This window comes from Gorilla gorilla, chromosome 17, assembly GCF_029281585.2.
Source record: "Gorilla gorilla gorilla isolate KB3781 chromosome 17, NHGRI_mGorGor1-v2.1_pri, whole genome shotgun sequence".
In the NCBI taxonomy this organism is placed as follows: domain Eukaryota; kingdom Metazoa; phylum Chordata; class Mammalia; order Primates; family Hominidae; genus Gorilla; species Gorilla gorilla.
In genome coordinates this window covers 85,928,346-85,953,292 of record NC_073241.2, presented here as the reverse complement: position 1 = coordinate 85,953,292, position 24,947 = coordinate 85,928,346, and the positions used below count along the sequence as shown (strand labels likewise).

The following is a 24,947-nucleotide window of genomic DNA, read 5'->3' as shown; positions in this document are numbered from 1 at the left end:
ATTAGTTAAGAAGAGTAGCACATTATTAATTGCTTCAGGTTTGTATTAATCACCTTCTGATATAAAATTAATACGATGTTGTTAATAGGTCACCTAGCAGTTCTGTGTATTACATTTCCTTGTGTTTTGCAAACCTAGAATTATATCTTCTACCCCCGAGGCATTGGCATTATATAGCAGTGGCAAGGAGTTCTTGGTTGTAGTTTGAATTGATCAGTTTGTTATCTTATCTCCAAATGGACACACTGAGCAGAAACTTTAAAATGGTGATTATTGTTGATTGAGCCACAGTGTTGTAGGTGAATTGCCCTGATTATTTAGTTGGAATGGTATGTGGCAGTTCTGTATTTGTATATGCAGAAATGTGGGGAATTGTTAAGGGAAAAAAAAATTGGAAAGCTCCTTCCAATCCTAAAAAGTAGAGTCTTTAGTTCTAACTAAGGAACAACTCTATAGCTCTGCAGCTTTATCTTTGTTAAATTTCTGAGTGTGGGAAAAATTTTAGAATATTGTGTAGTGTGTAGTTACTTTGGGGGTTTGTTGAAAACCCTACATTACACACATTTATGTTTCAGCACTTAGTTGCATGTTATTGCACTATATCATTGGCCCCTGATTTAATCACTATTTCTAAAATGAAAGTGCTTTCTCCTGGAGCTGTTCTGTCAGGTATTGTAACCACTGGCTACATGTGGTTACTGAGCACTTTAACTGTGACAAATTCATATTGAGATGTACGGAAAGTATAAAATACAGATCAGATTTTAAAGACAGTATAAAAAAATGTAAAATATTGCATTATCTTTTTATGTTGATTAGATTGAAAATGCATATATTAGATTTCCTGTAATATTAAACTTGATTTTACTTATTTTGCTTTTTTAATATAGATAATAGAAAATTTACAATTGCATGTGTAGCTCACATGTGCTACATATCCATTGTTTTGGGCAGCACTTTCCTGAAAGGTCATAGTTTTTTCACCTAGAGGCTTTGAGAAGACATTCCTATGTTATCTTTATGTTCTTTTTCTTTAAAAAATGTAGTAGTGACTTTCATAATATTTGAATATGTAAGGTGCCATATTTGCTTTACTGTTTCCTTTATACTTGTCATGAAAACTTAAACTAGGATACTCGGTGGTTATTAGGTAATTTCCATTCAGTAGTTAGTCTTATGCAATTGTGGAGCTAGGACAGAATTTATAAAGAGCTGTTAGAATGTGTTAGATGGGTGACCAAAAGTCATTTCTGTAAGAATAAAAATTGGGTGACGGTTGCAGTGCAAAGTACATTACATGCTCTTTTTAACAGGCAGATTGGCTACCGGTTTTCAGACGTGCACTTTTTTCTAGTAGCAGTGGTTTGTGTTGACTTTATCAATACCCTTCTTGGTTATTCTTTTTGAGAAATACCTGTAATTATGAAAGACCTGTCTGGCGTTAAGCACAGTTTCTGCATTGGAAGCTAATTTTTCTACTGGATGATGTATTTACCAGTAAAAATGATAAAAACATAGGGAATGTTCTTCATTGTGTGTGTGATGGTAATGTAGCTATGCCCAAAGGGGAACTCTCTTAGGAATAGGTCTATTTTTTCCTTAAATAACAAAAATGCAGTATTTTACATGTTTTTAGTTCATGCTTATGGTATTTAACTTCCATAAAGGTGTAGAATGAATATTCAAAGTGGTTTAAGATTTAATTCATAACACTGTCCAACTTGCCAATTCTAGGGAACAGCTGCCACCAACAATATATCAGCAACACCTACATTTTTGTTTTTTCGAAACAAAGTGAGAATTGATCAATATCAAGGTGCAGATGCTGTGGGATTAGAAGAAAAAATCAAGCAGCACTTAGAAAATGACCCTGGAAGCAATGAGGACACAGATATTCCAAAAGGCTATGTATGTAGACTGAAAAGTGAAATCATAATGTATAATATCTTGTACATGTCATTATTGGGCTAAAATGAAATATAACTATGTTTCCATCTTCTATCTCTTACTGGTTTAGAATACTTTTAAATAAGAGCTTTCAAATTTATTAGCTGACTATTGAGTTTTGTCTGTATGTGTACGTTTGTGTGTGTGTTAAGCCTCTATCATAAATCATTTTTCCTAAATTTCTCCTAATTTTCTTTGCCACTTTTTAAAAATCTGTTTTCTGAACTATTTTAATAGCCATTTAAAAATACTTGCTTTATACTTTTTTTTCCAGAAAATGTAGAAATGTGCATTAGAAATTTTTTTTTCACTTTTTGACAATTATGTAAAATGACTTACAAGTTTTAATTATGGCCATTAACTCCTTTTACTGCCACTCACTTCCTATAGTTTTATCTTTTTAAATGTATGCCCTCTTTTCTGGCACTCTATTTAAAAAAAAAAAAAAGTCTAATTACTGATTTTGTTTTAGAATCAAATTTGACTTTGTTATCACATGTATTATTCTAGGTTTTAAGAGTAAGTTATTTCAAGTAACAACATAAAGACTTAAGAATCTAAAGGATAGTGTGTGGAAATTGCAGAGTATAAATAGTTAGAATGCAGCATTTTTAATTTGAGAGCTATTCAAGAAGGAAGCAAAATTTGGAACTAGCACTTCATGGTATTAGATTTGCTTATACAAATAGGTAAATCCTGTATACTAAGAGATATATATAGTTTTTAATTTCTCTGGTTACAAAGTTACTGCACTGGCAGATCAAAGGATGAATTTTAAAAAAAGTTACCTCAAGTTAAAGTTAATATCTTTTTTTTTTTTTTTTTGAGGCGGAGTCCCTCTGTCACCCAGGCTGGAGTGCAGTGACACGATCTCAGCTCACTGCAACCTCCGCCTCCAGGGTTCAAGCTATTCTCCTGCCTCAGCCTCCCCAGTAGCTGGGATTACAGGCACCTGCCACCATGCCCAGCTAATTTTTGTATTTTTCATAGAGACGAGGTTTCACCATGTTGGCCAGGCTGGTCTTGAACTCCTGACCTCAGGTGATCCACCTGCCTTGGCCTCCCAAAGTGTTGGGATTACAGGCGTCAGCCACTGCACCTAGCCAAAGCTAATATCTTAAACAAGGTATAACAGGCATATTAGAGCAGATCTGTGTCATGGAGCTACAAGTCCTCCCTGTAAGTCTAAATTCATGCCGAATGAAGAGATGCTATAGTCCAAAAAAAAAATGAGAGATTCTTTGTATATGGGTGTGTAGTAGGAGATTGTAAGGGTGTCAGAAAGCATCAGTAATGTGATACCAGCATTAATTTAGGGAAGTACAATTACTATTTGTTTAAAATAGACCTGTAATTTGAAATTGTAATGTCCAATTAGGAAGTATCAACATATCGTTTATGTCAGGGTTGTTACATCTTTTGGACAGTTTTGGAAATCATTTAACTTGTAAACCATTGTGTTTATATCTTTGTATTTTTTTCCCTTTATTACTAAGGGTGTTTGCATTAAAAAGTCTTAGGAACACAGCAGTCTTGTTGCCTAGCTACAGGCATACTTCTTTACACATCCGCTGTGGTATGAGTGTTTTGGCCTCAGATAGGAAATAGGCAGGAAAAAATGAAGTTTTAAGAAATAAAAATTTAGTTTTTGTGCAAATGTTATGGATAAAATATGAAAAGCTGTTATTTTTAAATGTCCCTTTTTTTCTGTCAGGTGTCAATCAAGACATTAAAGTTTTGAACTATTTAGGTCTTACAGGGTTATTCAGTATTTAAATTTGGTAATCTTATATAACGATGATACCATTATAACTCCCAAGAAATTTAATATTGATACAATATTTCTAATTATCCTACAGTTAAATTTTCTTAATTATCCCCAAAATATTCTTTATGGCTGTTTCCCACCATTTAGGATCAAATCAAGGATCATGCATTGCATTTAAGTTGTCCTAATTAATGTTCTTTAGTCTAGAAACTTTTCCCTGCCTTTTTTTTCTGTCATGGTTTTCCATTTTGAAAGTCTAAACCAGCGCTGGTCTAGTAATATGGTAGCCACTAGGCACACTTGTCTATTGAACATTTTGTTATATGACTAGTGCAACTGAGGAACTTAATATTTAATTTTATCTAATTTTAATTAATTTAATTTTAAATTGCCACATGTGGCTAATGAGTATCATATTGAATAGCATGGGTCTAGGCTGTTTTATTTAATTAATTTTTTTTTTTTTTTTTTTGAGATGGAGTTTCACACTTTTGTCTAGGCTGGAGTGAAGTGGCACGATCTGCAACCTCCACCGTCCCCCTGGCCCCTGCCCCTGCCACTCGTTTGACGCAATTCTCCTGCCTTGGGCTCCCAAGTAGCTGGGATTATAGGTGCCCACCACCACACCCAGCTACTTTTTGTATTTTTAGTAGAGAAGGGGTTTCACCATGTTGGCCAGGCTGGTCTCAAACTCCTGACCTCAGGTGATCCACCTGCCTTAGCCTCCCAAAGTGCTAGGATTACACGTGTGAGCCACTGCACCTAGCTAGGATATCTGTTTTATAGACTGTTGCGTATTCTGGATTAACCTGATTATTTTCCCATGATTGGCATGTTGATTATAAAGGTAGCAACATTTATTTCTCATTGCAGGTTTTCAGAATATGTCAGTTTCCAGTTATGTCAAATATGCAATGTAATAATGCCAGTTTGTCCCAGACAGTTTGTATAACAAAATACTTTAATGCAGCCCTTTAAATATGTTTTGTGGGCTGGGCGTGTGGTGGCTCACACCTGTAATCCCAGCACTTTGGGAGGCTGAGGCGGGTGGATCACCTGAGGTCAGGAGTTCAAGACCAGCCTGGCCAACATCAGAAACCCCATCTCTACCAAAAATACAAAAAATTAGCCAGGTGCAGTGGCGCACTGCTGTAGTCCCAGCAACTCGGGAGGCTGAAGCAGAATTGCAGGAGGCGAAGGTTGCATTGAGCCAAGATTGCGCCACTGCATCTCCAGCCTGGGCAACAGAGGGAGACTTTGTTTCAAAAAAAAAAAAAAAAACATATGTATGTTTTGTGTGCCCCACAATAAATAAAAACAAAAACTATTTAGAAGAATTTACCCACTTAGTTTATTTTTATCATTTAGGTATTGCAAGTCTGACTGTAATGTTGTCTTAATCCTAGATACCATATTGAAGTGACATATAGATAGGATGGAAGACAAAAACATTTTAAAGATTTTGTCAAAACTGCCCTTTTAAGGCAAATGTTCATAACGCTCCGAATAATTCTGCTATAGTAAAACTTTGCTCTGTAGCCCTTTTTTCTTCCCTCCCCATCTTTTAAATTGGCTATACGTTACCCTGAGTAATACATTTACTATAACATTTTAGCTTTGAAAGCATTTAGGCTGTTTTATCTGTAACTAGAGGTCTATACTAATGATTATTACCATTTTCATATTTACTTGACATACAAAGTTTTCTTCAGTCTTTGAGAATTATGTATGTATGTATTCGTATCTTTAAAAAACATAATTAAAACCCTTTGAGATAGAGAGGTGAACATGTGACTCATCTATAATGCTTGGTAGACTTGAAAAGTAATCCTTGTTTAGGAGATAAAATGGATACTTCTCTAGAAAAATACACTTTTACCAAAATCAACTCTGCTAGAAGCAGAACACCTAAATAGACCAGCACCATAGAGAAATAGAAGAAATAGTAGTAAAGATTTCTTCCATAAAGGCTTCTATGACTTTACAGATAAATGTTGCCAAATCCGTATAAAGATCAGGTAATCTAGTGTTACTGTAACTACTTAAGATCTTAAGTAAAAAGAAAACTTCTAAATTTATTTTTGAACTGTGACATTGATCTGATAATTTGACAAAGTATGCACCAAAAAAGAAAGCCGCAGACCAGTTTCAATTATGAATATTGATGTAAAATTTTTAAATAAAGTGTTAGTAAACAAAATTCAATAATATCATCAAGGGCTGGGCATGGTGGCTCATGCCTGTAATCCCAGCACTTTGGGAGGCTGAGGTGGGCAGATCACTTGAGGCCAGGAGTTGGAGACCAGCCTGGCCATTGTGAAACCCCATCTCTACTAAAAATACAAAAAGTAGCCAGACACGGTGGCACATGCCTGTAATGCCAGCTGCTCAGGAGACTGAAGCAGGAGAATCACTTGAACCCGGGAGGTGGAGGTTTCAGTGAGCCAAGATAACACCACTGTACTCCAGCCTGGGCGACAGAGTGAGAATGTCTCAAAAAAAAATAATAATAATAATAATAATAATAACAAAATTGAGGTTTTTTAAGGCATGTAAGAGTTGTTTATATTAGGAAATTTACTTAATCTGTCACATTAATAGACCTAAGGAGAAAAATCATGATCTCCAAATATGCAGAAAAGGCATTTGACAAAATTTAAATACCCCTTTATTCCTAAAGCGTTCAGTAAAATCTTAACAAGGGAACATTGGAAGCATTCCTACTAAAGTCAGAAATAAGCATGACCAACCGCTGTTAACACAGCTCTGATGTGTGGGAGGTATGGAAGTGTTAGTTAATAAAGTATACAGAGATAGGCATGTGCTGACACCACAGGGAAGCAAACGGTAAAATCCAAAGTATTGAGAAATCTATAAGCTAAATGACTAGATTAAAAGAGATTTCAGAGACATATTAACCAAATATAATTTTTTTTTTTTTTTTTTTTGGAGACAGAGTCTTGCTCTGTCCCCAGGCTGGAGTGCAGTGGTGTGATCTCGGCTCACTGCAACCTCCGCCTCCCAGGTTCAAGAAGTTCTCCTGCCTCAGCTTCCCGAGTAGCTGGGATTACAGGTGCCCGCCACCATGCCTGGCTAATTTTTGTATTTTTAGTAGAGACAGAGTTTCACCATGTTGGACAAGCTGGTCTCAAACTCCTGACCTCAGGCGATTCACCTGCCTCGGCCTCCTAAAATGCTGGGATTACAGGGGTGAGCCACCCCGACCCGGCCTCCAAATATAATGTTTATACTTTTTTTTTTTTTTTTTTTTTGAGACAGGGTCTTGCTCTGCTGCCTGGGCTGGAGTACAATGGTGCAATTTCAGCTCACTGCAGCCTTGATTTCCTGAGCTCAAGCCATCCTCCCAGCTCAGCCTCCCAATTAGCTGGGACTAAAGGCACATGCCACTGCACCCAGCTAATTTTTTTTTTTTAAGTTTTTTAGAGACAAAGTCTCACTGTGTTGCCCAGGCTGCTCTTGAACTCCTAAGCTCAAGCTGTCCACCCACCTTGGCCTCCCAAAGTGCTGGGATTAGAAGCATGAGCCATCGTACCAGGCCTTTTTCTTTTTATCTCTATTATTGGCGTATACTTTTTTGGATCTTTATTCTGCGTGTAACAATTCAAGTGTGAAATATTTATGAGACAGTGGAGGAAATTTGACCACTGATTTGATGGTGTTAAGGAATTATTGATTGTGATAATGATATTGAGAATGTTTTTTTTTAAGTTCTTGTTGCTTAGAAATTCGTAATGAAATGTTCATGAATGAAATGAAAAGATGCTTTTTTTTTTTCAAACTAATCAGGAGGAGAGTTAGGATGTAGTTGGGGGTTAAAGGTGAGGCAAGAGTGGCCTTCAGTTGATGATTATTGTAGCTGGAGGTGGTGGATACATGGGATTTACTGTATTATTATATTTTTGTCTGTTTGAAATTTTTCATGATAAAAACTTTAAGTCCTTATTTGCTACTCATCTTAAATTGGACATCTTCATAGATATAAAGAGTCCTTGGCCACTAGAAGAGGGAAATAGGCTTTCTTTGGATCTTACAGATATTTTAATTTGCATATTTTCTTCTGTAAAACACTTATATTTTAAAGTATAAGTCGACATTTTATAATCTTAAAGACATCATTTCTGATACCTTATCAAGTAGGCTAAGCCTAGACTTGGCTTTAATAATTGATGGTAGATCTCAGTCAGAAATGCAAATGAAAGGACTACTGTAAAAGTTTTATGAACTGTTTTAAAAGTGTTTTCTTTAAAATTGCCTAAAGAGAATCAGAGATTTAAATTTTTTAAACATTTTTATACCTAATCCAAATATGTTGCCTAAAATCTTGCAATTTTTTTTTCAGATGGATTTAATGCCTTTTATTAACAAAGCTGGTTGTGAGTGTCTTAATGAAAGTGATGAGCATGGATTTGACAACTGTTTACGAAAAGACACAACCTTCTTGGAATCTGACTGTGATGAACAGGTAATTGAGGGCTGAAGTTAAGTTTGTGGAGATTATCACTATTTATGCCTGCTCTTGTTTCTTGTTCCCATTTTGTGGCTTACGTCTCTCCTTCCCAGATGATCACTTCTTCCTTTCATTTCTATAGCTTTTAGTTTCTTTGACTTTTGTTTTTTGACCATACATACCCACCTTCTTTCTCTGTTCTTGTATGTGGGCTGCCAGGTGCACTAAGAAAAATTGCTGAACTCTTGGGTGGGACCCACTGCAGAATTGAGCTCTTACCACTGTTTGGTCTTTTTGTTCATCCTTAACCTGACTTCCATACCTTCTTCCCACTCAGATGAATTTGTATATGAGAAATAGAGACTAATGAGATGAGCACTCCCTGTGTGGCTAACTCCTTTCTCCTAGATAGAAACCTGTATTATGTTCCCTATGCTTCCCTGCCTTGCCCTTATCACAAAGTAAGTTGGGTGTTACCACCTTGATCAAGCTTTTTAAATCTTCATTTTGGCTGTGACTTTTCTCAGTTTACTTTCTCTTCCATTGTCTCTGATTTGTCCCATTCCAGTTCATCTTCTATACGGTAACAGAAGTTATTTTTCTAAAATCTAAAGTTGCATGTTTCCCTTCCTTAGAAGAGTAAAATGACTCTTCACTGGCTTTAGGAAGAGGCTGACTTGATCTGTTTTTAACTTTCTCATCTCTTCTGCTCTTCACCTACAGTTCAGTTCCCTAATCATGTCATGCTTATTTTTTGATACGCTATTATGGGTCAAGTATAAAAAGCATTGGTGTAACTAAAGGAAATAGCCTAGTCATTTTCTTAGGCAGATAAACCACAACATGATTCTGAAATCATAAATCCAAACCCCATCTTTCCATGCTGTAACCCCAGAGCCACCATGTTTTTCAGCTTTGAGAGTATCATTCGCATTGTGTTTCTTGTATATGGTGCCCTAAAAATAATGTAATAATGCTAATCAGCAGGACTGGTTCAGGCTTCATGAAATTTTCCTGCTCAGGAAATCTTCCCAGGGTAGATGCATAGGTACGTACATCAAACACACTTTTGGCTGGAAAGAAGATTGAGCAAATGATCCAGAAGAGTTTTGGAGACAGAAACATTCTGACAGTGTTTCGTATTCCTCTTCCCTTATGTGGCCTTCCAGATTCAGTCAGTCAAGTAAATGTAGAATGGAAGTTTGGAGGTTACTTCAGAGCTGTAAGAACCCTATTCCCTTGAGTTTGGGATCAGAGTCCATTTCAGGGCTAGTCTCTGCATAACCTGTGTATTGCCTCTAAATCGTCAAGTGATGTGGGTAGATACTTGACAAACAAACCATCGTAGAGCTATGTGCTAAAATGTTAGTTTCAATTTCATTTTGAGAATTTTGTTTGATTTGTTAGAAAGCAGGTTGCTTGCCAGTTTATAGCTCATAAGACCTTACATTCCTATGCATAGTTTTAGTATTTACTTGATTAATTTTTTCTTGTATTCCCTTATATATATAACTAATGGGAGTATTTCTCAAATGTTATCTAATCAAGTGACTTTCCACTTGCTGATTTTTCATATTACGTTGGTTTTGTTCGATGAATTAGGTTGGTTTTTTTTCTTGCCTGTTATTTTCATTCTGCTTCAGTAGTTTATGTACTCAAGATGTACAAGAGCCCTTTAAAATGAAACTCTTTTCTTCACAGCTGCTTATTACTGTGGCATTCAATCAACCTGTTAAGCTTTATTCCATGAAATTTCAAGGGCCAGATAATGGTGAGTAAAGAATAGCTTTTCTTTAAACTAACTTCTGCTTTGTAGAACTGTTAGCATAAAATTAAAACTTTTTATTAAATAGAGGTACTTGTTTTTTTTTCTTTTTTTCTTTTTTTTTTTTTTTGAGACAGAGTCTTGTGCTATTGCCCAGGCTGGAGTGCGGTGGTGCAATCTTAGCTCACTGTAATCTCTGCCTCCTGGGTTCAAGTGATTCTCCCACCTCTGCCTCCCAGGTAGCTGGGACTGGGACTACAGGCAGGCGCCACCACGCCTGGCTGATTTTTGTATTTTTGGTACAGGATTTCACCATCTGTTGGCCAGGCTGTTCTTGAACTCCTGACCTCAAGTGATCCACCCACCTTGGCCTCCCAGAGTGCTAAGATTACAGGCGTGAGCACTGCACCTGGCTTGTTTTGGAACAAAGCAAGATGTAAATGAATGAGTAAATAATGTGAGATTATTAGGTACTGAAAGTATGAAAGAAAGAGAACTTAGTTATTTTTATACTTTTTCATTTTAAAATTTGTTTCCTTTTAATCTGAGAAGTGCTGAATCCCTTTTTCCAACTGTTCTAAAACTGTAGGTTTTGAGCAGCCGTATTTTAGAATCAAAACTGATTTATTTCAAACCCCTTTTATTTTGAGGAAACTGAGGCTCCAGATATTCCTGTTTGTGCCCTATTAATAGTATTATTTTTTTATATCGATGCATGTAAATATGATTGTGCAGACTTAGGATTTCTCTTCTTGTAAAATAAAGAATTTTCCTTTTTTGCCCCCCCATTTTTTCTTTTTCTGTTAAGCTTTTTCTGAGGGGGAATAGGGGAATGGAGACTAGGGTTCTGATTTTTTTTTTTTTTTCGATTGATTGGAAGAAATAGCCAAGGCCTTATTTAGAAGATAGCATTTTCTTATTTGTTCTGCTAAATTTTCATGTTAATAATTTTTTATTAATAAAATTGTACTTTTACTCTGAAATTACAAAGTATTTGTATAAGCAAGTGCTGTAGAAATGAGTCTTACTTTTCCTTCTTCAGCCACAAAATATGGGTCTTAAATCGTGCCTTGAAGTTAAAGGGATTAAGGCATTCTATACATGGGACTTTACCACTTATCACATCCTAATCTAACCCCTAAATTGAAATTGGGCAATTTGTATTAATTTTCTTTTGGCTAAATGTTGTCACTGATAATGCTCTCCTCCTAAATAACTGAATGTACCAACTATTGGCAACTATAAGATCTAGCTCAAATGCTATTTCTTTTATGAAACTTTTTGTTAACCTGCATATATTGTCAGAATCTATTGTCACCTTCCTTGTACCTCCTCTCCTGTGGTATTTTGTTTATCGTAGCATGTCTTTTGTAGTTGGGGGACAGGGACTACCTCTGTGTGTGTGTGTCTGTTTTAATCTTATATTCCTAATATTTACCACAGTGTTAGCTAGGCCAAGAAGGAACCAGTAAATGTGTTTTGGAAAATAAAGGATTGGCTACCTGAATACTCAGACTTTTATACAAGTTCTAATAATGGAGTTATTTGAAGTATATGTGTATTGATTTGTGTGTGTCTGTGTATAGTGTGAGTGTAGTGGTAAAGGGAGTATAGTATATTTGAGGTTTTTAAACATTTCATTTTATTCTACCATTGTATAGGTCAGGGCCCTAAATATGTAAAAATTTTTATCAACCTACCCCGATCTATGGATTTTGAAGAGGCAGAAAGAAGTGAACCAACTCAAGCGCTGGAACTGACAGAGGATGATATTAAAGAAGATGGCATTGTTCCACTTCGTTATGTTAAGTTTCAGAATGTTAACAGTGTAACTGTAAGTAGTATTTCGTTCATATGTATTTAATAGGTTTGTGAGTAACAATACTATTTTCAGTATCCTAGGTGAGTCTAAGTGATTCTTTAAAGTGGTATTTATCCACTCAGTTTGAAATGAGTAAAATGTATAATGGGATAAATTTTCTTCTTTTTAATTTATGTACCCTAAAGAGGAAGGACAGATTGATTTTTGAATATTTGTGGGGTTTTGTCAGTTATTTTATATGTATATGGTAAGTTTTGCTGGAAGTTTATTCTACAACTTTATACTAAAACTGAAGATATTTGTGCTTTATTCTTTATACCTGGTATAGTAGTGATGTGTTTGTAAAATCCTATTTACTTTTCTTGAATATGGAGTTTTTAAGTGTGGTGGTCATGATCTTAGTAAAAATGACTTTTTATTTTTTTTTATTTTTGAAATGGAGTCTCGCTGTGTTGCCCGGGCTGACTTGAACTCTTGGGCTCAAATAATCTTCCCGCTTCAGCCTCCTGAGAAGCTGGGATTACAGGCATGCACCACTGCACCTGGCTTAAAAATGACTTTTTAAAAAGATAATACTACATTTTATAAGATGACCTAAGGTATATCTGAATTTTTTCTTCCTTTGAGACAGGTTCTTGCTTTGTTGTCCAGGCTGGAGTACAGTGGCACGACCTTGGTTCAGTATAGCCCTGATCTACTGGGCTCAGGTGATTCTCCCTCAGCCTCCAGAGCAGTTGCAACCGCAGGCATGTGCCACCTCACCCAGCTAATTTTTTATTTTTGTAGAGGTGAAGTCTCTCCCTGTGTGGTCCAGGCTGGTCTCAAACTCCTGGGCTCAAGCAGTCCTCCCACCTCAGCCTCCCAAAGTGCTGGGTTTATAGGCTTCAGCCACTACACCTAGCCTTTCTGAAGATTGACTAGTGCTTGAGGTGATTTTAAATGATGTATTTTAGATGTCATTATTAAAGTGCCACTCTCAAGAATCAGCTAATTTTTAGCAGTTATTAATTGCTTTTTAAAAATTTAGCATTCAAACCCAGCTCACACTTCTCACCTACAGTCATTTAGAGGAATGGGTAGGACAGTTAGAAAAGAATAGCAGAATACTTAGAAAAAGAAAGTAGGAACCAGCACAGAGCCACTGAGAATGTCATGCCAAACTGGTACAGCTTGTTTGTTGTGATGGAATAATTCTATTTTTGTAAATTAGAAGAATGCTAAAGTATGTGTTCATTTAAGAATGTTTTTGAGAGTTTCACAGAATATACATAGTAGTAATATGAAGAATTATAATTGGCTGGGTGTGGTGGCTCACTCCTGTAATCCCAGCATTTTGGGAGGCCAAGATGGGCAGATTGCTCGAGCCCATGATTTTGAGACCAGCCTGGGCAACATGGTGAAACCCCATCTCTACAAAAAAATACAAGAACTAGCTGGGCATGGTGGTGCGCCTGTAGTCCCAGCTACTCTGGAGGATCACTTGAGCCTGGGAGATTGAGGCTTCAGTGAGCCGCACTTGTGTCATTACACTCCAGTCTGGGTGACAAAAAAAAAAAAAAATTATAATCAAGTTGAGTTTTAAGTATTAGAAATATCCTACCCAAATGAAATCAAAGAAAATTGTTATATTAAACTTAGTATACTCATTATCAAATATTTTCTTGAAATAACATATGGCTGCCTATGAAAACAATAAAAACTGACCAATGAGTGGCATCTCAGAATGAAAGAAGTATGTTGTTTAAATCACGAGAGGCAGTTTTTAACTGGTCATGGGGGTACGCTGGTAGTCCCAGCTACTTGGGAGGCTGAGGCAGGGGCATCACTTGCACTAAGGAGTTCAGGACCAGCCTAGGTAACATAATGAGACCTTGTCTCAAAAAAGAGATAGGTGCAATATTTTAAAGTAGACAGCACCTAGAATATTGTGTTTTTAGAAATGGAGCAAATTTTTAAAATCCAATGTATGACAAAGGATCAATGAGTAAAACTTTTAGTTTTTAACATGCTGAGGGGAGTTATTAAATATAGAGTCAAGCTTAAAAAAAATATGAGGCACATAGTATTGTTTTAGGAGCTGATTCCCAATACTATTTTTTCTTTTAGTATTCTAGGAAATAGAATGGATACAGGAATATCAGAAAGAATATAACTTTAGAGATTTTCCTCAGTGAAAAACTATGATTTTAATAAAATTTCCAATGATAGTCTGTCCCATTGTAATTGTAACTCTTAATACCCTTTCAACATTCTCTGTAAAGAATTTAATTGCTGGGCACGGTGGCTCACACCTGTAATCCCAGCACTTTGGGAGGCTGAGGCACGAGGATTGCCTGAGCTCAGAAGTTCGAGACCACCCTGGGCAACACAGTGAAACCCTGTCTCTACTAAATTAAAAAAAAAAAAAGAAAAAAAATTAGCCGGGCGTGTCGGCATGTGCCTGTAGTCCCAGCTCCTCAGGAGGCTGAGGCAGGAGACTTGCTTGAACCTGAGAGGTGGAGGTTGCAGTGAGCTGAGATGGCACCACTGCACCCCAGCCTGGGCAACAGAGCAAGACTCCGTCTCTTTAAAAAAAAAAAAAAAAAATTAGCCAGGCGTGCTGGTGGGCTACTCGGGAGGCTGAGGCTGGAGAATCGTTTGAACCTGGGAGGCGGAGGTTGCAGTGAGTCGAGATCGTGCCATTGCACTCCAGCCTGGGCAACAGAGTGAGACTCCATCTCAAAAAATATATAGAGAGAGAGAATTTAATTGTGACTCTGCCATACTATCACACCAAGTTACCATGAACTTATATATATGGGTCTCTTGCCATGACATCTCTGGAGAAAGTGAGAATAGTAGGGCAAACAGCCCTATAATTAATAGTCCTATCCTATAGGAGTACTAGTCTTAATGTTATATAATTTTAATTTTTTTTTTTTTTCTTTTTGAGCCAGAGTTTTGCTCTTGTTGCCCAGGCTGGAGTGCAGTGGCACGATCTCAGCTCACTGCAACCTCCACCTCCCGGATTCAAGCGATTCTCCTGCCCCAGCCTCCCGAGTAGCTAGGATTACAGGTGCCGGTCACCATACCTGGTTAATTTTTTTGTATTTTTAGTAGAGATGGGGTTTTGCCATGGTGGCCAGGCTGGTCTCGAACTCCTGACCTCAGGTGATCTGCCCACCTCAGCCTCCCAAAGTGCTGGGATTACAGACGTGAGCCACCGCACCCAGCCTGGATTAATTTTTACAAAGAATGGAGAATATTTGTGTTATTAATTTAAGGAAATTGATTAAACTTAAAGCATGTTTGTGAAGAAGGATTGTAATTATAAATGCAAACTTTTTTTGGTAGATATTTGTTCAGTCGAATCAAGGTGAAGAGGAAACAACAAGAATTTCATATTTTACTTTTATTGGTACTCCAGTCCAGGCAACAAATATGAATGACTTCAAACGAGTAAGTTTGCTTAAATGATACTTCGGGATAGTAAAAATATAATTTTAATGGAATAATTTCATGTATCTCAACTGTCACACTTTCTTTTAACGAAATAATTCAAAATTATATCATGTCATGAAATTTTACAAGGCTAAACTAGGATAGAAAGTTCCCCTAACTCTATTTTTAGATATCCAACAAAGTAATCTTTAATAAAAAATGATGTCTTAACTGATAAAGAGTCTTTTAATGAATGACATCAACATAAGGGTAAAAATAATGGCTTGGTTATAGAAAGTGGTTAGTAATAATGGAAAAATGAAAGTAAAATCATTTGAAAGCAGTTGTGAGAATTAAATAACTTAGTTGATAGATTCTGGTGAGTATTTCTGATGAAATTTTAAATTACTTGAATAATTTTATTTAAAAAAAATGGACTGAGTTTTAATATACTGACATGTTAACTTTCCAAACCATGTTTGTATGCTGAAATAGCACATTTCATCAAATAATGGTGAACAGGCAAGTTTTCTGAAGTATTTTTGTATATCTTTATGTGTGTGCATATAATTTTCTTTTGAAAAGACACAATTATAAGGTTTGTAAAGAATTAATAGGGTACGTGGGACCTTTGTTAATCCAGATTAATTCCTTCTGTATGTTACTGGAACAACTTTTAATGGGCAACAGTTCCCTAGCGTCACTCTTAAATATACAGCCAGAGATCATCAAAGTGCTACTGAGAGCTTTATCAGTACAGAGCGTTAGTTGCTATATACTCAGTTTAAATGTGGCAGCACAGAATACATAGGTATCCCACTGTCTCTAATGATTGCATCTGGCAGGCAGTCTAGAACTTGAGGAAGAGTTTCCTTAGGCCTGGCAATTCCTAGATGAAGAGGCTCCCAACAGACCCTTGTTGTGGAATTGAAGATGGAGAACATCTTGAGCACTCTCATTCTTTTTGGTGGCATCTACAGATCTTACTTTAATTCAGTTATAGAAAAATGTATTAGATTGCATAACAGAGGATGATCTTACAAAATTGTATGCTGTTTTTACCAAATTGCAAACCTGGACAATAGGTATTTTAACTGGTTGTTTTCCAATTACTATTTTCCTGTCTCATAGCGTGATTACCTTTTGGGGACCGCAGGAATAATTATGTACTTTAGAGCTGTTATGTCTAGATGTTTCACATATGTATTATGACAGGTCAGAAGAAGCAGAGATTAAGCATCTACATTTTTACGATATGAAATATGTTTTATTGGGAAAATGTGTGAGCAACAAAGACGTCTTGGCTGCCTGCTTTGCCTTTTTGAATTAGATGCCATTGGACTTGGCTTTAAGTGTGCCTTGTGTGGTTTATTCTTAACTTAGTTTTTTATAAGATCTATTACTATAAATCTTATTATTTTCTCATATCATTCATTAATTTGGCTCTAGTTTCCTGTTTCTTACCTCAGTTTATGCTATTTGATTTTCATTTTTTTCTGTAACCACCATTCTATCTTGTTTATCTTCTTACCAGCTAGCCATTCACTTAAAGTTTCTCTAATTTGCATGAATAATTATCCATCTAACTATCCGCCTCCACCTCGTGTTTAACATCCCCCTCACATCCCTTCTAGCCTAGTATTTTCTCTTTTCTGACTGTCAAACTACGTTTTTGGGGGCTGTCTTTAGGATAGCAAAGGTGTAAGACCTTTTTTGTTTGAGAGTATTTGTGCTTGTTTTATAACAGCCATTTATTCATTTGATTTTTTTTAACTTCAAATTACCATATGGTAGCAGTTCTCAAGCTTTTTGATCTCAGGACCTCTTTATATTATTAAATACTATTGAAGGCCAAAAAGAACTTTTGTTTATGTGGGCTATATTTATCTGATATTTGCCATTTATAAGTTAAAAGTGGGAAATATAAAAAATATTTGTAAATAATGAACACATGTTAATAAATATTTTTAAATTAGAAATAAGCATATTTTCTAAAAGAAAAACCAATTTGGTAAGAAGAGCATTGATTCAGAATTTTATGATTTTTTTTTTTTTTTTTTGAGACAGGGTTTTGTTCTGTCACCCATACTGCAGTGCAGAGGCACAGTTACGGCTTACTGCAACCTCAAACTCCTGGGCTCAAGTGATCCTCCAGCCTCAGCCTCATGAGTAGCTGAGACTACAGGCGTGTGCCACCACACTCGGCTAATGTTTTATTTTTGTGTGGGGACAGGGTCTTACTATGTTGCCCAGGCTTCTCTGTTTACGAGCCTTATAGCGTCCTTTCCTTCTGATATCTGCTTCTGCATTCAGTCAGCTTTCCTGTCACACATCATATAGCCCCTGGAAAACTCCCCTGGATACTTGTGAAGAGAATAAGAGTCTAAAAGGCAAAAAACGATTTAGCATTATGAAAATAGTGTTGACCTCCCAGACTCCTTGAGAGGGTCTTGGAGACCACACTTTGAGAACTGCTACAAGAATAATTTGAATACCATAATCTACTCCCTTGTTGGTGTTCTGGGCTTCTTAGCCCCTTGCTTTTAATGTTTAATAAATTTTAGTTGATTAAGTGATTTTCTTAGGCATATTAATATTGCATTTTCTTGTAATATTTCTGAATGACATTTGTACTGTAGTTACATTTTGTCTTTTAGGATTATTCTGTAAAAGTAAGCTAGTATTTCATTGTTTTTATATTGTACAAAGCAACAACTTCAATGTAGTTAAAGAAAGAAAAAGAGGGTTTACATGTAACTGAAATTGGCCAGCTTAGTCCTTGTACAGATAGATTTGCTTATTAAAAATTATAATCGAGTTTGGTTCTCATTGAAGGAAATAATATGTGGTATGGTATCTTTTGTCCCTGTAGTACGATGCTAGTACAATAGTCTCTCCTTATCTGTCGGGGCGGGGGGATACGTTCCTAGACCCCCGGTGGATGCCTGGAACCACAGACACTAACAAACCCTGTACATACTGTGTATTTTCCTATACAGATGGTTCCCAACTTATGATGGTTCAAGTTTACAATAGTGCAAAATTGATAATGCACTCAGTAGAAACCATTCTGTTAAGCGTGGGGCAGTTAAGCATTTTTGACTTACAATATTTTCACCTTAAAATGGGCTTACTTATTTTTATTTTTTTGTGATGGAGTTTCACTCTTGTCACCCAGGCTGTAGTGCAATGGTGCGATCTCAGCTCACTGCAACCTCTGCCTCCCGGGTTCAAGTGATTCTCCTGCCTCAGCCTTCCAAGCAGCTAGGATTACAGGCGCCTGCCACCATGCCTGGCTAATTTTTGCATTTTTAGTAGAGATGGGATTTCACCATGTTGGCCAGGCTGGTCTCGAACTCCTGACCTCACTGCCTGCCTTGGTCTCCCAAAGTACTGGGATTAGAGGCATGAGCCACTGTGCCTGGTCTTTACAATGGGTTTAATCGGGATATATTACCCCATCGGAAGTTGAGGAGCATCTGTACATATATACATACCGCTGATAATGTTTAATGTATAAATTAGGCACAGTAAGAGATTTAACAACAAAGCCAGAGCATGGTGGCTCATGCCTATAATCCCATCACTTCCAGAGGCCAAGGCAAGAAGATCACTTAAACCCAGGAGTTCAGGACCAGCTGGCAAACATAGTAAGACTCCATCTCTATTTAAAAAAAAAAAAAAGAATTACCCATGCAAGGCGGTGGGTGCACCTGTAGTCCCAGCTACTTGGGAGGCCGAGGTGGGAAGATCACTTGAGCCCAGGAGTTCAAGATCAGCCTGATAAACATAGTAAGATTCCATCTCTATAAGAATACACACACACACACACACACACACACACACACTTACCCAGGCAAGGTGGTGGGCACACCTGTAGTTCTAGCTACCTGGGAGGCTGAGGTGGGAAGATCGCTTGAACCCTGGAGTTCAAGGCTGCAGCGAGCTAGGATCACGCCACTACACTCCAGCCTGGGTGACAGAGCAAGACCCCATATCAAAAAGAAAGAAAAATAAAAAAGATTAACACCAACTAATAATAAAATAGAGCAATTACAACAATATACTGTGGTTAAAAGTTAACATGGATATGGCCTCTCCCATGCTTGCTTTTTCTCTCACTGTCTCAAAATATCTTATTGTACTGTACCATAGGCAGTTGAAACTGCAGAAGGTGAAAGCATGGATAAGGAGGGACTACTCTTCAGTCATGATCTCTGTCTACAGCAAGTTTATATTCTTGTAGATAATGGACAAACATAGGGAAAGTTAATCAAAATTAATCAAAGCTTAGTTCAAGGGTTTCTTTGTCCACAGAGTATTCTCAGACGTTACCAGCTAGGTGACTTTTCCTTTTCCCCCAACGACTGGGAAAGTCTGAGAATACTTTGTGAAGAAAGAGGGCCTTGAACTAAGTTTTGAGAGTAGAATTTGGACAGTTCAACAGGCAGCTATGGGCACCCTTGATAGAATGGAAAAGTAGGGACCTGGACATGAACTTAGGAAGGTGGAGGATTCGTTCAAGGACAAGTCACATGTGGCATGTCTTTTCTTTTACTTGTTTGCTCAGTCTGAATTAGTATATACATAGTAATTAGAATTGAAATTTTTTTCTTTTTTTTTGAGACGGAGTCTTGCTCTGTTGTCCAGGCTGGAGTGCAGTGGTGCAATCTCGGCTCATTGCAAGCTCTGCCTCCCGAGTTTACCACATTCTCCTGCCTCAGCCTCTGTAGCAGCTGGGACTACAGGTGCCCGCCGCTACGCCCGGCTAATTTTTTTGTACATTTAGTAGAGACGGGGTTTCACCGTGTTAGCCAGGATGGTCTCGATCTCCTGACCTCGTTGATCCGCCCGCCTGGGCCTCCCAAAGTGCTGGGATTACAGGCGTGAGCCACCATGCCTGGCCTAGAATTGAAAATTTTGCAATAGATTTGGCATATATTTTATAGGCACAGGGAGGAAAATTTTGATGACCTCTGTGTAGTGAAGGGCGCTATATAAAATGGCTTAATGAATAATAAAGTAGATCAAATGTTTAGCATTTTCAGTTTATATTTTTATCTTGTGTGAGCTGTTTCTGGATAATTTCAATTTTTAGTATGTCACTGACTTCTTATGTCACTAAGATATCTGACAGAAGCTAAGGTAATGCTGTTGAATCTCCAATGTGGATAGAAATCTTAGACAACCTTTCATGCTATTACAACTTTTAAGGTTAGACTTTTAAGGTTTGACAGACTAGAATACCCCTTCCACTTGTCTGTTTTTGGCTCTTATAGGCATCATGCACAGATTATAATCTATACTTTGGCTGTTTGTTGTTGTCAATGGATTTTTTGTGTTGCAGCATGAAAAGCTTGCCATTGCCATCTTAATTGGAAGTAGATGTTTTTGCTAAAATATGCTCTTTATATGGATTGCTTTATTTTAATACAGAATTTTTAATTACAATTTCATAAAAATACAAAAATGAGAAAATTATAGGGGCTTCTGCTTCTTAGGAAATGAGGTGCATGTTAAAAGATTTTTATCACTATAATAAAAATAGACTTTTCTAAACTGGCCATTCACCGTATCAGCTATTTTTGTAACATTTCTGTCTGTTTATTTTTCAGCTTTTTTAATCCAACTCAAATGAACTAAAAACAGAAGATATTTTAAAATGAAGTAATATAAAGATTGACCTTGTCTCACTCTACTCCCCTCCTTGCTTCTCTGCTCATCTAGCACCTGTCTGCTCTCACCCTTCCCATGTTCTCGCCATTGTTGGTGCAAGATTTCTACAGCTTCTATCATCTGGATCAGCCTTGTTACCTAGGTTTCCTCAACCATCTCTTTCTTCAGATCTCATCCTAGTTGTGTTTCTTAATTGGCCTTTTATTTTGTTTTGGCTTTTGTTTTGGGCTTGCAACTAGGTGCTTTAATTTTTTACCATACCGTGTTGCTCACTAGCCTTTTTATTTTTTTTACTTTCTACTGTTTCATATTTAATTTTGTATTACATTTTGAGGCATAACATCACAATAAAATTAAATTGTTATAAAATGTTTTAGATTTAACTAGTTGAATAGTTTTAATCCATTCTAAACTTTAAATTTTATTTCCTAGGAACTATAGAATTCTTTTGGAAATCAAATATAGCAGTTGCATCAAGTTCTTTTATGTTTGTGCTAGTTTAATATATTGATTACATTTCAGTTGAGGGGTGTTGGTTTTCTTTTCCTCGTTGGAATGTTAGCCCCAAAGTCCTTTTGATGATTGATTGGGGCATGTCCTCTGCTTTTGCCCAAGTGAGCTCAAAACCAGTTGAAGGACTTATGGACTGAATATTAGGTTGGGTTAACATATTAATATAGAAGATCAATGGACTCTTTACTGAATAAATATTTTTTACACCTAATTTTTATGTACCTAAATTTCGGCTTGTCTGAGGTGTAATATAAAGACTTAAGAATGAATAAAAGAGCTTTACGTTTGGGATGACAATCCATGTTGGAATGTTGAATTTCTTCTTTTTTACAGAAAATACACATTGGCAAGTTGAGAGTTATCAACCTGTGAAACAGTATGCAGATTTGTGTCTTCCGTATCACATCTGCTAGAAGTTTAATTTTTAATATTTGTTTTTGTTTTCTTTTGCTTAATCTAATAGCTTTGTGTTTTGTGTTTCCCAAGTAATACAATGATCAATAATGCTCTCAGTGTTTATCAGCACAAAATTTACTTGTGATAGAGATAATGCCAGTTCCCCTTCTAGTGGCTCTTAAAACCTGAATTTCTTACTCTTATCCACATTCTTTTATATGAAACTGCCTTTTTATCATCTTGCTACCTTGTGAGCTTTCTAACATGGTGTCTTTGGACCAAAGGGGAATTCTTTTAAGGTACTAGAAGTGAGTTTTCTTAGGGTAGGAAAAACATTTCTAGGATTGTGTGATTGGGATTTCAGTGGAAAGCTTTCAGGCCTCTCATGAATGATGTTGACCCAGCTATGTTATATTTTAGACCAGACATGTACTGATGACCTTTATGAGTTTTGCTGGTATAGATACTGCCATTTAGAATAGAATCAATGTAAAATATGAAAATTAAATGTGTAAATGTACACAGAAATCTTTCTACACAAACATACATTCAGTATTTTGCAAGTAGGTTTCTTTCGAGGCATTTTTGCCCTAAGAATACATTATCTAATGATAAACTGTAAGTTTTCGGTACATTTCTCAATTAGAACATAGTTTTCAAACTCTCCTGCAGAGAATTTGTTTTCCAGATTTGTTGGTAGAGAACAAATTTTTATTCTTCACATTTTTATGCTGCCACATATATAGCAACCAGAATGTTTTTTATAACCCTCCAGTAGAGGATTTTTCTAATCATTGACAGAAACAAGGTTTATTCATTTCATTTTTAATAGTACTCTTACAGTAACCAGGATTTTTTTCTTAAACCAGAAAAAATTAGTCACTTTTAATCTGTTTTCATTGCATGTCAATGTATTGAGGGGGAAAGTCTGGAAATTTGCTATATTGGGCATGAAGGACATGAGTTTAACATACGCTTCTAATTCCAGATTCTTTTGTGATCGACATTTGATTTCTAACTATCTAAAAATAGTATGTCAAATATGTTTTACTCATATAGCATCATTTTTTAAATTAACTTCTCTAAACTTTCAACCTTGTTTTTAAAAATTGCTATTTAAAAAAAAAAAAAAAAAACTGTCTGAAACCAAAAATAGCCTGCATGTGTTTTATTTTTAATTCCTTGTGGCTGGGATTGGAGGGGAGGTCACAGTTTGCTTCAACAGTGAAAATACATTGCATGCCAGAAAAGATCCAAGGATAAAAATTAATACCAAGGTTTTAAACTGATTATTAGTATTTTTAATAACTTATATTTAAAATTAATAGGATGTACATATAAACTTATTTTTGTTTTTCTAGGTAGTTGGCAAAAAAGGAGAAAGCCACTAAGGTACAAAAGACACTGGACAACCATATTGCAATCAGATCTACAGCTCCTGGATAATTGCTTGATTCTCGCCAGAGACTGTCAATGTTTCATTCATTGCCATTACCAATAAATCATTGCTTTTGTTCAGATGGTATCACTAGTGTTTCCATTGTAATCTTGACACATGCAATTGTAAATAAAAGTCACCACTTTTGCCAAGCTTAATTTTTGTCATTCTAAATCAGTATTTTCTCTTTCCATGTATTTGAAAACTGGTTAACTTCTGATTTTAGTAGAGACTTAAGTGTCTGGTAGTATATTGATTGAAAGCCAGTTTCTTTAGAAAAGGAGAAACTGTTCTAGGGAATTAAGAAGTACATGTGTACACATTCATGGGAAGTTATTTTGATAAGTGAACCTGGAACAGCTAACCATGTTAAATCATTACTGCATTTTTATTAAAGGACATTTGGATATCTGAGCTATAGAAATTACTCAAATTATAAATTAGAAGAAATAAACAGGTTTAATGAGATTTAGCTACTCTTACCTAAAACTTAGCTAATGGGTCCACAAATTCTTTCTTGGTATATATCAAGATTTTAATCTCTTCTGGTAAACTTTAAAATTTGAGTCAGCCTTTTTTTTTTTTTTTTTTTTTTTTTTTTTTTTTTAACAGAAGAATGTGGAAATCAGACAGTTGGGGAAAAAATACAGCATAGTGAATTCAGAAAACAGGAATTGGCCAGGTGCGGTGGCTAATGCCTGTAATCCCAGTACTTTGGGAGGCCAAGGCGGGCGAATCACCAGAGGTCAGGAGTTCGAGTCCAGCTTGGCCAACATGGTGAAACCTCGTCTCTACTAAAAATACAAAAATTATCCAGGCATGGTGGCGGGTGTCTGTAATCCCAGCTACTTGGGAGGCTGAGACAGGAGAATCGGCTGAACCCGGGAGGCAGAGGTTGCAGTGAGCTGAGATTGCGCCATTGCGCCCCAGCCTGAGCGACAAGAGCAAAACTCCGTCTCCAAAAAAAAAAAAGGAATTATTACCCTTAATCAAGTATTTATTACCTGAACTACCAAAACGTGCAGTGTAAATATACAGAGAACATGATTTAAGGTTGAAAATGAGGTGCTCAAATAGAAATGTTTAAAAGGTCTTTCACAAAAGGCTGGTAAAATATCTATTCATTACCTTTTTTATCTTAAAATTGTAATCTAAAAAATATCGGTAGATTTAATTTTAAAATTTCTGAGTATTTTGAAAACTATTTTTAAAAAGTACGTAAGACTAAAATTGTGATTCAGTTAAACATTTGAGGGCATTCTTGTCTAGGAATATGGTAGAGATACCATTTGCCTTTGTGAGAGCAGTATGTTTATACTTGTTTATGAAAAAATTCTATAGAAGTTTTAGTGTTGAAAGAGTCCCTTTCTGAAACCCAAGTGTCATTAGATAGTTTAGTTCATTTGTATATGGGCACATTAACTGGTCTGTGATGATGATCTTAACACTCCTTAAATAGACCATCTCAGATTAATCACATCTGAAATTAAGGATAAGATTAATATGCAGGGTTTTGGTTTACAGTTTTGTACAGTTAACCTTTCTGAGTAATTGTTAAACTGCCTCATCCTAAGTATTGCTGACCTTTTCCTATTTATACTTGATAGTTTGAAAACCCAGTGAAAGAAATTTCATATTTGTAAAGGATTGGGCATCAGATTTATATTGTGTATGTGACTCTTCTATAACAATTAGTTGCAGTATGCAAGCATTACATAATTCAAATTGTAAATA

General features: G+C 36.2%; 1 protein-coding gene across 3 annotated transcripts in view; it reads left to right on the top strand.

Moving 5' to 3' along the window:
- Positions 1–23,371, top strand: part of TXNL1 (thioredoxin like 1) — a 48,514-nt gene extending 25,143 nt beyond the window's left edge. The window contains exons 5-11 of one of the 3 annotated variants that reach the window (XM_063699245.1): positions 1,735–1,908; positions 8,076–8,198; positions 9,885–9,954; positions 11,610–11,782; positions 15,104–15,208; positions 18,784–18,840; positions 23,137–23,371. In XM_063699245.1, coding sequence (XP_063555315.1) covers positions 1,735–1,908; positions 8,076–8,198; positions 9,885–9,954; positions 11,610–11,782; positions 15,104–15,208; positions 18,784–18,840; positions 23,137–23,166 — 732 coding nt within the window. In that variant the 3' untranslated portion in view covers positions 23,167–23,371. Of the gene's footprint in view, positions 1–1,734; positions 1,909–8,075; positions 8,199–9,884; positions 9,955–11,609; positions 11,783–15,103; positions 15,209–18,783; positions 18,841–20,805; positions 21,591–23,136 lie in introns of those variants that run through there. The other 2 variants (XM_055368198.2, XM_004059461.5) reach the window with 2 other exon arrangements.
- Positions 23,372–24,947: the final 1,576 nt, after the last annotated feature.